General features: G+C 47.8%; 1 protein-coding gene across 1 annotated transcript in view; it reads left to right on the forward strand.

Annotated features, from left to right (window-relative positions):
• Nucleotides 1-6,049: 6,049 nt before the first annotated feature.
• The window catches only part of LOC126527036 (uncharacterized), a 71,802-nt gene continuing 64,468 nt past the window's right edge, over nt 6,050-13,383 (forward strand). Inside the window, exon 1 of the mRNA XM_050174751.3 lies at nt 6,050-6,416. Within this exon, the coding sequence (XP_050030708.1) occupies nt 6,374-6,416 (43 nt within the window). The 5' untranslated portion in view covers nt 6,050-6,373. The remainder of the gene's footprint in view (nt 6,417-13,383) is intronic.

Consider the following 13,383-nt stretch of genomic DNA (forward strand, 5'->3'; position numbering starts at 1 on the left):
TGGGGGTAAGGTCCGAGTCGCGGTTGAGGATTCGCAAAATGCTGTCGGTCAGGAAGCGGCATAGGAGGAAAATGCCGGCGTTCGTGAAGCGGCATAGATGGCGGCAAAAATGTCGGTGGTCGATGCATAGAGGGCGGCAGGGGCGTTTGTGGACGAGATCGGGAAACTGCTTCAGCGTAAGTGAGAGGAGCCGTGACTGGTGTCTGCTCAACGGCTGGAGGAACGGCTTGAGAGACTTGTTCTTGAATGAAGTCGCGGATCGTAGGATGCAAAGCAGGGGGTGGTTCCTGGACAGAAGATATCAAAGATAGCTGGCGGGCGACCTCTGCGCGAACGAATTCCTGGATTTTTACGAAGAGAGCAGCATGGTTGTCGTCGACTCCAAGGCTTGATAGAGAGTCGGCGGGTGGGGTGGGACGTCGGGTGTGAAGCCGTTGCCTGCGCAACTCGTCGTAACTCTGGCACAATTCTATCACTTCAGCGACAGTGTGAGGACTCTTCGATAATAACATTTGAAACGCGTCGTCCTGAATACCCTTCATTATATGTGTGATCTTCTCCTCCTCTGACATCGACGCATTCACCCGTTTGCAAAGGTCGACAATGTCCTCAATGTAGCTTGTGAAGTTTTCTCCGGCCTCTTGGGCTCGTGTGCGCAAACGTTGTTCTGCACGAAGCTTTCGTACTGCAGGCCGACCGAAAACTTGGGTAAAGTTGGTCTTGAAGACCAACCACGAAGTGAGGTCGGCTTCATGGTTTAGAAACCATAGTTTCGCAACGTCCGTAAGATAAAATGCGACGTTTCTCAACTTGGTAACGTCGTCCCACTGGTTATGGGCACTCACTCGCTCATAGGACGAGATCCAATCTTCAACGGCTTTGTCATCTGTGCCGGAGAAGATAGGGGGATCTCGCTGACGCAAGGCACCGGCACAAACCAAGGTGGCCGGCGCCGTTGGAGGAGCTGGAGGAGTGCGTGCGTCGTCGGGCATGATGGGGGGTAGAGTGCGACTCCGAAGTTCCAGGGTGGTCGAAACCCAGCACGTCCACCACTTGCTAAGAGATTTATTAGCAACGGGCGCGAACGGGTAGCTGTCACAAGCGTTCGGCGAAAGACAGCAACCACGAGCTCATGCCGGTGGCGATGGTGCTGTGGCGCAGGCGGCTACTCTTCTTCGTTACAATATATATATATATATATATATATATATATATATATATATATATATATATATATATATATATACCATCTGATTTGATGTTTCTTATTTAGTGTAATATTAGCATTGGCCACAAGATGGACAGTGAAACGGAAAGACAACCGGTGATGTAAACCTTTGGTCGCCTCAAAGAAAACTTACCGAACAGGGCCTTGCAACCTCAGCTAGTTTTGTCTCACCGAAACTGCAGAATTGGGGATCAGCAGACATGGTTGTGTCAAGAAGCCGTAGTGAGAAATACGGGCGCCAGCAGGAGACGAAGAGGAAGCAGATGTTTGTTGTCGTTGGCACTCGCGCTCGCCCCGCTCGGTCGTTGTCTCTTTCTGTGCATTCATATAAAACGCCGAGCGCATCTGACCTTAAATGCGTAGTATCGATTGGTGGAGGCGCTGGTTCCCCTTTTCATCCTGGAACTCCGTATCCCCGGACTCTACCCCCCTGTCTTGGCCATGCCTGCCAACGTGCCACAGTAAGGTGCTACCGCACCACCAGTGGTCGCCTGCTCCGGAGTACCAAGACAGCGAGGCCCTGTCATTGATAAAACGCGTTTGAGGTTAGAGGCGCTCGGCGTTTTATATGATTTCACAGAAAGAGACAACGGCCGAGCGGAACGAGGGCGAGCATCAACGACAACAACCGTCGGCTTCCTCTTCGTCTCCTGCTGGCGCCTGTATTTCTCACTACAAAGCAAATGAATTTTTCTGATTAAAATAGATTATTAAATCAAAAGTTTTAAAGAATATTAACAAGCATTTTTGGTATCTCTATCTGCTTCCAAATGTCTTTCAAATAAATTAAATTGTAAACGTGTCTGCGTCATTGCAAAATGTACAGTTTTAGAAGGCTTGTAAAGGGGAGGTAATGGTAGGTTTGGTACTACTAAAAGAGATTAGTTACTGAAAAAGTTTGAGAAACACTGATCCAGGCCATTCTGTCGTCACAGTCGACAAAAAGGAATGCTGAACTTCATATCAAATAGCGCGAGATCGCATGAAAATCCCGGATGCAGCATGAAAATGGTTGCCCACCGCCAAAATGACCTCTTCGTCTTACTGTTTGGGCGAGAAAAGAAATTTTCACCGTAACAAACGTAAGGGGATGATTAGATTGTTTTTGTACATGGCGATGGCACGCTTTTGGCAAATAATCGGGGTAAATGAACCAAATAATGTGGTTTTCACGTTCGCGACATACTAGTTGGCAATAAGAACCTACTTGAAAAGTGATTGTGACCCTGCTCCGTCTTCAAGTCTTAGGAAAATATTGAGTGACCTTGGGCCGCTTCATTTCAGGAGGTACATATCGTCACCCGGTTTCGAAAAGAGAGTTCGCCGCGAGCCCGTCTTGTCGTTCAACCGGCCTAGACAATTAATGGTTATAGTTTTTACGTAGCAACTTGCCGCCATGCACTCGGATTTCTTACATTGCTTCCTGCCACGTTGCAGTCTTCGTCATACAATTTAGAACGTGCGCGACTGGACATGTCGTAGAACCACGTACTGGGCTCTTGTAGAATTTTACTGCTCAACAGCGTCAGACAACTAGGCATCAGAACACCAGGTGCGCTGTAAGGAGCTCTGCAATACAGGCCCCTCGACAGATCTTTTCATTGTTTGCGGAGTGGCCCAACTACACAGCAAGGATTCGAACTGCGGACCACGCGCTCAGCAGCGGAACGCCGTAGCCACTGAGCCGCGCCTCGGACCGATTTGCTATGCGTTTGCCCGTCGTATTTTTTTGGTACGGGTTGAACATCTTTTTGTTTTCCGCCGCCATCTCTTTCGGTGACGACGGCGCACAACAGGTGATGAAACGTATTCCTGTACGCGTCAAAACGAGGGCGATATTGCTGCGCGGTGATCAATTTTTTTTCGTGCCACATCTGGCAACGCCGTCCGCCTCGCATCACGGCTCTATACCAGCCGGCGGCGGTACGCGCCGGCGCAAAGACACGAAGAAAGCAAGCACAAAGAGCGAACGAGAAAACGGCGTTCCGTTCCGGCGAAGGGCGCGAGATGCGAATGTGCCGTACACCTCGCTTGCACCGCATCCCCCCCCTCGCAGCGCGACCACGTACTACACGCGCACGCGATTGCGCAGAGAGCGCATGTGTATCCTCTACTCAGACGACCTTGCATGTCACAACCCGAGTTGGGAAACGCCGGCGTGGCCCTGCGCAGGCAAGAAAGCATGCGCTGCGGTGTGCAGGGCATGTGAAAAAAAGAAGAAAAAGAGAAAGCCAATCACGAATGCGTGGAAACGAGTGCTTCAGAAATAACCGAAAGGAGGAGGTGGGCGAATGAAGCGCAGTTGGCCGGATTAAATGTTGCCAGCGACATCACGAGAAGAGCAAACACTTCGCCTGTCATCACTGCCCGTGTACAATGAATTTGCGTACGCCTTCTTCTTCTTCTTTTCTTTTTGTCAGCAACGTTGCCGAGACGTTGCTGCTCGGACCACTATATGACACACGGATTCAATCATCTCGGCGGGCATCGGACGCGTCGTGGCAGGTTACACTGCACGAGCACTTTCATGTGAGCAGGGTGTGCGAGAGTGTACTGGTACGCACGGCACTCTGCCACTTTTTTCGAAGCCATTGCAGAATTGGGTATTACAGAGGTCGACGCTCACTTCTCCGAAAACTCCTGTCGTCTATTCTGCAACGGCTTGCGTGATGATCAACACTGACGTACAGCCGGCGCAATTTACTTCTCGGGTCTCTATTCCATCTCCTGCTTGCCGCTTTTAGTGCGTGTGTGACTGACTGACTGACTGACTGACTGACTGACTGACTGACTGACTGACTGACTGACTGACTGACTGACTGACTGACTGACTGACTGACTGACTGACTGACTGTCTGACTGACTGACTGACTGACTGACTGACTGACTGACTGACTGACTGACTGACTGACTGACTGACTGACTGGGTTCAACATCCTAATGAATTATGACACAGGCGGCAGTTGAGAGTTTTGGATTCAACTTCAGTTTGGCCTTAATTGGTCAAGCTTTGTCCGGTTGCTCTCGTTCCCTTGCAGGATTTTCTAGGAATGTATGGAAATCTAAGTACTTGAGCGTGTTGTGATTCCGCCCCCATTGAAATGCGGCCACTGCACTTGGTTGTCGAACTCGAGACATCCACGCTCAGGATCTGAAAGACATATAACCATTCAGTCATCGCGATGAGTCACTGCGATGAATCACTGAACAAGTGACTGTCCCTGTGGCTGGAAGTTGAGAGTTTTTTGAGCACCTGCTAACTTCATCGACGCTTGCATGCGGTACAAGCCTCGTTCGGCTGATAAGAACAAAAGAGATGAGAAACCCACTTACCGCCAGGAGAGTGAGCCACCATATGTTGTTTCAACACCAATTAATTCGACTAGGCCTTTTATTCGATCATGTTCAAAATACCTGTGAAAGGCCCATGCGTTCTAAGGCCCTCTTTTAATACGAACATCGTTTGATTCAAATGAAGGCTCAACTTCCTGTTGGGTTCGAATTACTAGAAGCCGATTTCTTTGAGTTTGACGTCTAACATAGGGTCGTAAACGCCACAATCACGCCATTCTCCTCCAAACATTCGAGTTTCTTTGGCTATTGCTCCGTTTTTTCTCTCGTTTAAGCCTACATGCGAAATGTAAACTGGTGCAATAGATTCAGAACCGCGACATGTCAGACATAATTACTTTTGTCGGCAGATGCGTAATTTCTGAGTATTTTAATCGTGATACATGAGGTTTTACGTCCCAAAGTTGCACTGTGGCCCATGGCTGGGACCGTATAGTTGAGGGCTTGAGATTATTTTTTAGTATGGGCAGCTGTTGACCAAGTACCTGAATTCAAGTAAATGCATGAGCGTTTTTGCTTTCCGTACCCAAGGAAATGTAGCGGCCGCGGCCGGGAACCGAACCTCTGACCTTGTCTTCAGTAGCGCCATGCCTAATGAGCCGCTATGGCTCGTTGAGAATGTTTGAGAGCGCAATTCATGACTGTTACCCAAGCAAGGCAGCGACTGTCAGTTAACTCGATAGTTAACCTCTCTAAAGAAAACTGGCTTCCCGGAACATTGATACTGATCGGCGGTGCACTGCGAAGCCACATCCGTGAATGCCACCGCAACAGAACCGCGGTGCTGTCAGTAACACAACAATAGTATACGTAGCGTGTACGCAAGTTATTATTAGCAGGCCTCTTTTCCTAGCAGTCACGAATACTATAAGTAGCTCAACGGGAGCTGCCGCAGTGTTGAGAACAGTTGATCAGTGTCGACACACGGAAAGTACCGCTAGCACGCTGCGTTGTATCGGTAGTCAAACCAAACGGAAGTGCACGTAAAATATTACGAAGGATCTGGGAATATGTGTTGGTGTGCCAGCTCCCGGAACGCTGTCGGCAAGAGCGGATCACTCACTAGTGCCACTTCTGTAAGGCCGACACCATCGCACCTCTCGCCGACACGAAAAACCATTCCGTCGTGTCGCGTTATTTATGTGCGCGCGCATAGTACGTCATACGTAGCGGCATGTTCGTGGAATGTTGACTTGTAATGCCATTCACAGGAAGCCGAACTTACAGTTTGATATTTTTTTGGGTGGGACACTGCCAACCTTTCACGATACTGTGACGTCGCCGTCCCATTAGCAACCAATGCAACGGGAAGCATCCATCGGATGTGTCGCGTCGCATGTAGACACAAGCACACGCACAGACACACCAAGCAATGACACACACACTCTCACGGCGGCCATCGCACGTGCACAGACAGCTAGTACGGACAGCAAGCGGGCCAAGTGCGCCCGATGTCGCACACGTGACCTTGTTTGCCGACGTTTCGTCGAGTGGCAATGAGCGGCGTGGTGGCGGTGTCGGGGGCCGCGTCAGTGAGTTGCGCGCTTCCAGCGGCGTCAGACAGATCGTGAACGGCCCGGCGCGCGCAGAAGAGCGGCCGGTGTGAGAGCCCAGCCAGCCGGCGTGCGACAGGACGCGCGCGGACAGCCCCGCCTTGGGCACACGAGCGCCGCGAGCGCTCGACGATAACGAAGGGCGCGTCGTCACTCGATCGCTTTGTCGCGGCGCGGAGAAGGATTGCGCTGCTGCTCCTGCGGTGACAGCGACCGACCGCGTCGACGAGACTCCAGGACCATGGCGGGCATGTGGTTCGTAGTCTGCGTGCCTAAAGATGAAGGTGAGTTGCGGCTGCATCGACGCGTGCTTCTGCAAACCCGCCCACCGCAATGGCTCAGCGGCCATGCGTTAATTTCTTTTGTCGAGCATGTGGTCGAGGGTTCGATTGCCAGCCACGGCTGCCCCAGAGCAATGGCAGGCGAAGTCCGAAAGCGCTGGTACACTTAAATTTATGTACGCGTTAAAGAACTCCAGGTGCGGCGTCTACCACAGTCCAGGTGTTTTCTTGGCGCATTGAACCCCACCAAATTAATATTTTTGAACGTCTATTTTCTAAATGCAATTCCCGCTCTCCGGTCAATGCGAGGTAGTCGCGTCCGTCTACTTCCTTCAGCTAATTTGACCACTACTAACAGGTGCATCTCACAGCTTAGTCTTGGATATGTCGTCAACCTCAGATAGTTTCTTGTAGTGTGTCAGGCTGGCACACGGTGCTGTGGCGGGGCAGCCCCGTTCTGCGCGTCGTCTTCCCTCGCTGGCTCGCCAGGTTGTACGTAGCGAAAGATTACACCGAGGTGTTGGACTTGTGTTTGCGGAAGCACTTGGAAGTAGGCGGACGATACTGCATGCCGCAACGACTCCTTTGAGCACTGTCTCACTATCGGAACCCTAAAGCAATGCCGTGGGCGCGAATGATATCAAATAAGTCTTCGCTCAGGTTCTTTGACGATGAATGACCTCCGTGGCATCGAAATATCCGTGAACGCTGCCCTTTCTGCCTAGTTCTGAGGAGGCGCACTGTGATAGAATTTGCACTGCTGAAGTTCGACGTCCGCCTGCGGGTCCATTGAAGGTCACGCTGTGCGCTGAGCTTTGGAGTCTTTGATGTATTATCTTTCAGTCGTGGCGAATTCAGCTCAACTGGAATTGGTTCAAGAACAGCGCAAAAGTAGGACTCGAGGACAGATACTTCTAATTCTGTGCACAGAGGTGTGCTCCTGTTCATTTTTTTTGTGCCCGAGTACATCCTACCGCAAGGGACCGGCAGGCCGCCCATTGCCCACAATGGTCGACTCGCATTTTTTTTTTTGTGATAGGCTATAATTTTTCGTACTTACGAGTACTCTAAGGCACAAGTACTGTTGTCCTCGAGTCCCAGCTTTCGGCTTCTCTCTATGAACATGTCCCCGCACGGACTAGCTCAACTTCAAAGCTTTCTCCTGGCGGAATTTTCTCTCGCCAACCTTTCTTCGGAAAGGTGGTTTTGTAGTAATGTTTCGTCGGCTACGATAATGCTCTTACGTAATCGGCTCTAATTGAGATTGAAACTATTGACAGCGCGACATGGCACGAACAACAGAAGTTATACGGACAAGCGCTGTCCGAGAGTTCGGCACTGTTGGGCTCACCTATATCGGGCAGCTGTTTCTTGCCGGCACTGAAATGGGACAGGCGTTGTAATGTCCTCGTCACAATAGCCTAACCCGTACGTGACACGACTGAAGCGTCAACATGCGTGCCTACGGACATCGTAGAATGCAAACTTTTATTTTAAAGCGAAGATACTCCACGTGACTTGCGTAGCGTGTAAATGGCGTCTGAAAATTATGTTTGCATAGCGTTGGCGGCAGAAACCGACGAAAGCGCGCATCGTGTTCTGTATAGCGAAAGCCAGCGCGCGATTTGTCACCAGCTCAGTGATTCAATGTATTCCGGCGCAGAGTTGAAATCTCACATCTGCGATCGACGCTGGCCCCCTCCACTGTTTACGTACGTCGACATTGTTCCTCGGTGCGACAATGGCAATTTTTCACTCAGTTTCATTTCCTTGTTCAGTCAGCGTTGCCTCCACTCGATGCTCTTGAACATTCCAACGCTACTCCTCGACGTTCACGTTTATCGTGAAGCGACGACCATTTTGTATCGCTTGTACAGGTTTTACTCATTCTTATCGTAACAGCAATGCGACGCGCGCGTTTTGTTTTTCGACAAAGCACGTGACGAGTTGCTGCGTCACGTGCTTTCATGCTAGTGCGGTCGAGGTGGGACTGTCGATGCGCAGCGTCAAAAAGAATGGGCCTTCGTAAGATAAGAACGAAATTTATGGGTTCTTCTTCGCTCTGGCTGCGCCATACCTTACGCTGGATGACATATCAAGGGAGAATAGCGTAAAGAAATGCAAGTTGCATAAGATAAGTCAGTTCGTGATCTTTATGCCCAGAAGAGCGGGCCGTTTACGACAGACATCAAGCCAGCGCTCGTATTTCACAAAGGCACGTGTATTTTAGGTCACCTGTCCTGTGGTGCTAAATTATATCACTGTAGGACTGGGTGGCTCAAGGACATCTCGGAGGGCGCCCTTCAGTGCTTCTGGACGCGACTTTGGGCTCTGTTGTTGAGTAGCAGGTCGCGAGTTTGAGTGGCAGGCTAGCTATGGCGAGTGTTTCCATGTGTACTCCTTATAATTCTAAGCATTTACCTGCTTTTGATCGAGATAGCTAGCTCTGCTATCGGAGCTTATAAGCATTTTGATGGTTGTGGATAGTGTGCTTCGCAATTACTGCATTTATGCATGCAGTGAGGGGTCGATGGCGAGTTTTTTAGGTGATTAGGAAAAAATTCCGGTCGTAATTTTCTTTCTCATAATACAAGCAACATACGATGTTATTAGATTTTATTAATTCAGTTGGAGAATCGAAAGGTGAAAATTTGTTATACACAAACAGGACACCCTGTCGGAATTATTCTTCCAACGCGGTTTATGTTACGCTCGTTATAGAGGTTCCAAACAATACAGGCGTATTCGATCTTAGGTCTAATTAACCAAAATTGAGCTCGAAATTTAGATTCAGTGTAGCTTTTTTAGTTTATATCTTATAAAACAGTTTGCTAAAAGCCAAGGCACTTCGTCTGGGATAGTCGGCTCTTGCGTAGCCTGCCTTCCAATCTGCTTCCAGTTATTAAACAAACCAGTCACACGTGCTGTTAACATGTAGGTACAGGACCGGTTGTTAGTGAGCCACTCTTGAGTGCTTGTGGATGAAAGTTGGATCAAGCGGGGATTAAATTTTAAATTGTTCGTGTTTACTAGCTTCAAGCGTGAAAGAATCTAACCTGTATAAAGAAGATAGTTGGGCTTTATTTCGATATATGGGAACGACTTTATTTGGATTCTGCGGAAGGGGGAAAAGCAGCTCTGATACCTGTTCATACACTCGCCGTGTAATTGTACCATATAGTATATACATTTCGCAGTGCCCGGAATATCAGTTCAAGAGCGCAAGAAAGAAATTCAGTTTGGGATTATTTTTACACTTCAGAGAAGTTTCTGATTCTGTTCGTCTAAGAATGTATTACAGAAGCTAAATACGTATGAAGCCGTGGGCTTGGTAATTGACTCGTTTGAGTACCGGGCGCGTTATTGTTGTTGCTCTATATTAGTAATATAGCAGACGTAGTAAATTTGTCTCGCGTAATAATGCACGCTGACGACGCAAGTGGTTTCTTTATAACGGAGAATATAGCTGAACTAAGAACGATGGCAAATGCATGCATTGTATCGTTGAGCCAGTGGCCGATTGAAAATAAACTTCAACTTCATCCGGCCAGAACTAGATATACGATACTTAGCCCAATTATTAGGGCAGTTAACCTGGACTTTACAGCAGCCTTTCTGGATGTGATATTTCAAAGAGTACAAAGTCAAACGTTTTTTGAAGTTTGGTCTAACAAAGAACTCTCATGGAGTGTACACGTTAAGCATTTCTCCCATGACTAGCACATGTTTTCGCCATGTACAAATTCATGCACATAGTCCCACTGCGGTTAAATGTACAACTATATAACTCCTGTTTATCTAATCTTTGTTACGGTGCTTTAGTATGGGGCACAGCGAGCAAGTTAAGTTATGGAAAACTGATTACAGAAAAGTTATTCGCGTCTGCATCAACTATTCCGGTTGTATAATGAACCAGCGAACAGCTCGGCTGTTTTCCAAATACTAAGTCCAGTTGACCTCCCTGTCTCTTCTTCCTACTTTCTCTCTCTCTCTCTAGTGATTCGCGAGCCCATCAAATATATTATTAATTATTACAAACTACGCAAAAAGAGAAACACGACGTGTCATTACTTTGCAAACGATCGGCCCATTATCGGCTATATATAAGAACGGAAAGCTCATACCCTTCTCGTTAGAACAAATTATGGCACGCAGACTTCTGCAGTCAATGTATTCAAATAGCAAATAAAACTAGAGGAACAGTTGATTTCGCTTACAGGCCCACTTAACAATTTGTTATAATGGTTATGCGCAGGCTGGCACCGATCATAGTAAATTATACCGTGTCATTCCGATTGACGGAATCTTGATAAGCCGGCAAAAAACTTCAAGCGCTCAACCAGACGAGGACGGCGAAAGAAGACTGACACACGAGCGCTAACTTGCAACAATTTATGGAGGCCCGAGAAGCGCGGTATATAGAGGCATTCTGTGGCCGAACGTCACGCAAGCGCAGCTAAGAAAACAATCGGGGACGACGCAAGTCTCATAATTCCTGCAAAGTTAAAGCAATCGATGACCTGGACACAGTTATTCCCTAAACTATCAATCGTCTCTGCCTCGACAATTTCGCACGTCAGTTGGCAGCTGCTTCCTGTGACGATGGTGTAGTCTTCATAGATTGCCACGCAGCTCGATTTTAGGCCGTAGTTTGTGCTTTGGCCGGAACTGGAAAAAAGCACTAGGATCATTACTCTATAGATTCACTTCCTACAGTGCAGATCAAGAAACCCTCCGCACTTGCCCTCCGCATTATTTCTACGGTGTTCACGGAGGCGATCATTTACCCACTTCCCACTTTGGCCTATACAAGTCTTACGACAAGAAATTCGTATACTATGCAAGATCGATTCCGAACATAATTTTACGAACTCTTCCTCGTGCTTCTTATTGCACCCAGTCTTGTGCGAGGCGCCATGGTTGGTCGTCTTGCATGATTGTTTGCATTGTGAATGACCGTTTTCTTTGGAGATTTGTTTATAGCTTGTTCATTATTTATTGCTTGTAACAGTGTAGTCCTTCTGCTCATCATTATCATTCTCCGTATTCGTTTTATATTAGATGCATGGACGCTATTGTTCGAGTTTATTTGTTTTGGTGCATTAGGTGCACGTTAAAGAACCCCAGGCTGTCAAAGTTAATCCGGACTCCCCCACTACGGCGTGCCTCGTAATCGGAGCTTGGTTTTGATACGTGAAACACCAGAATTTAATTAAGTTATTTTTTATGGTTTGTTCTCTTTATACAGAATATATCGTATTTTATGGGTAACCAAATGTCATCTGTTCATATGCGCTGTGCTGCTGCGCCTGTATTTGGGGGCAAGCAAACCTCTCTCAGGCGCTCCGTGCTTTAGTTACTGCCTCCATTTGAAACTGAAAAGGCTTTACGGAAAATAAATTCAATTAAAAATATTTAAATCTTTACTGCTCAATTTTTTGTTTCCTCAAAATATTATTCATGGAGTTGCAGGAAAGCATAACAGTAGCTGTACTCCAATGGAATGTGCAGAAAAAGGGTATGTTGCGTATTTGCAACAGCGTGCAAATAAAGAAGTTGAAGGTGAAAGACAGACTTAGTGTGATTCATACACAGATGTTTATTTGAACGTGACAATCATTGGTGAACCTATGATTTAGTGTGCAACAAAAAGAAGCAATTGTACTTGCTTGTGCAGCACAGGTGGCCTCCCACACTTCGTGCAGTACGTCATGCAGATTCGCATGCAGTCAGCAAACAATGCAGTGTTTTCGCGTTGTCAAAATTTTGAGCATAGAAGCACATACATAAGGCTGTGCCCGTGACGACGCGAGAAGGCAGCGTGTGGATGCACCGCATCCTTTTGAAAAAAAGAAAGGAAGGAAATTCGACCAGAAAACATCTTGCACACGTATTGAATCGAAACGGACTTACACTCGTGGTTGTCGTCACTCCTGCAAAGGTCGCTTCCTTCACCATCGGGAGGAATTGCTCGGCCATAAAAGCATTTGGGAGCCATTTCACTTTTCCGAAGAAAACCATGCACACGTTGTTGCATTTACGCAGCATAGCAACGTTACGTCGCCAGGAACAAACTATTCCGAGATAACAATATTTTTCTTTAATCTACAGAATCTGGAGGATGTGGAGCTTAGCGTAAGAATTTTTTTGCGCTTTGTCTTATGGAGAAATACATCTACAATTGGCAAAACTTACTTGTATCACTGTTCGCGGGCGCGTGCAGCCAGGTGACCGCGAACGTTTTTGGTGGATCATATGCGAAGGATGAGCACAGATGGCGGCACAAGGTGGCGCGTTTCTTCGGTGAATGTTGCGGAAATGCAACAACGTGTGTGCAGGAAGCTCCAAACGGACTTTGCTTCTGTTTTTAACGCCATTCATCGGAATGTTGCGCAAATGCAGCAAGGTGTAGTAAAGGGTTAACACGGATTTTGAATCGGGCCGGCCGCGGTAGCCTATAGTGGCTATGACGTTACGCCGCATAGCTCGAGGTCCGTGGTTCAATCCAGGCCGTTTCGGTGGGGACGAAATGCAGAAACGCTCGTCGACTTACATTTAGGTTCACGTTAAAGAACATCAGGTGGTCAAACATTAATCCAGAGTCCCCGCTATCGCGTACCTCGTACTCATACCGTGGTTCTTACACGTTAAAACTTCAGGATTTCTTTTTAATTGATCTTGAACCGTAGCTGCGCGGAGGTGTCCTCGGGTGCGGATTGTTCATGTTCAGGCATTTAATCCGGCCGTCAAAAACATTAAGTTGTACCCTACAAGCACGCTTCAAAACAGAGCCACGAACGCCTGAGCGCACTAACAAGAATTACGTCGCAGCCAATCGCTGTGAGATGTCCGATTGGCACGTTTCAGCTGAAACATTTTCCTTCGCTCTACACGTCGGGTGCGTCTGTAAAACAGAGAGGGAAAGTCATAAGGGAAAGGCAGGGAGGTTAACCAGGCTGAGCCCAGTAGG

Source organism: Dermacentor andersoni, chromosome 9 (assembly GCF_023375885.2).
Source record: "Dermacentor andersoni chromosome 9, qqDerAnde1_hic_scaffold, whole genome shotgun sequence".
Classification (NCBI taxonomy): Eukaryota; Metazoa; Arthropoda; class Arachnida; order Ixodida; family Ixodidae; genus Dermacentor; species Dermacentor andersoni.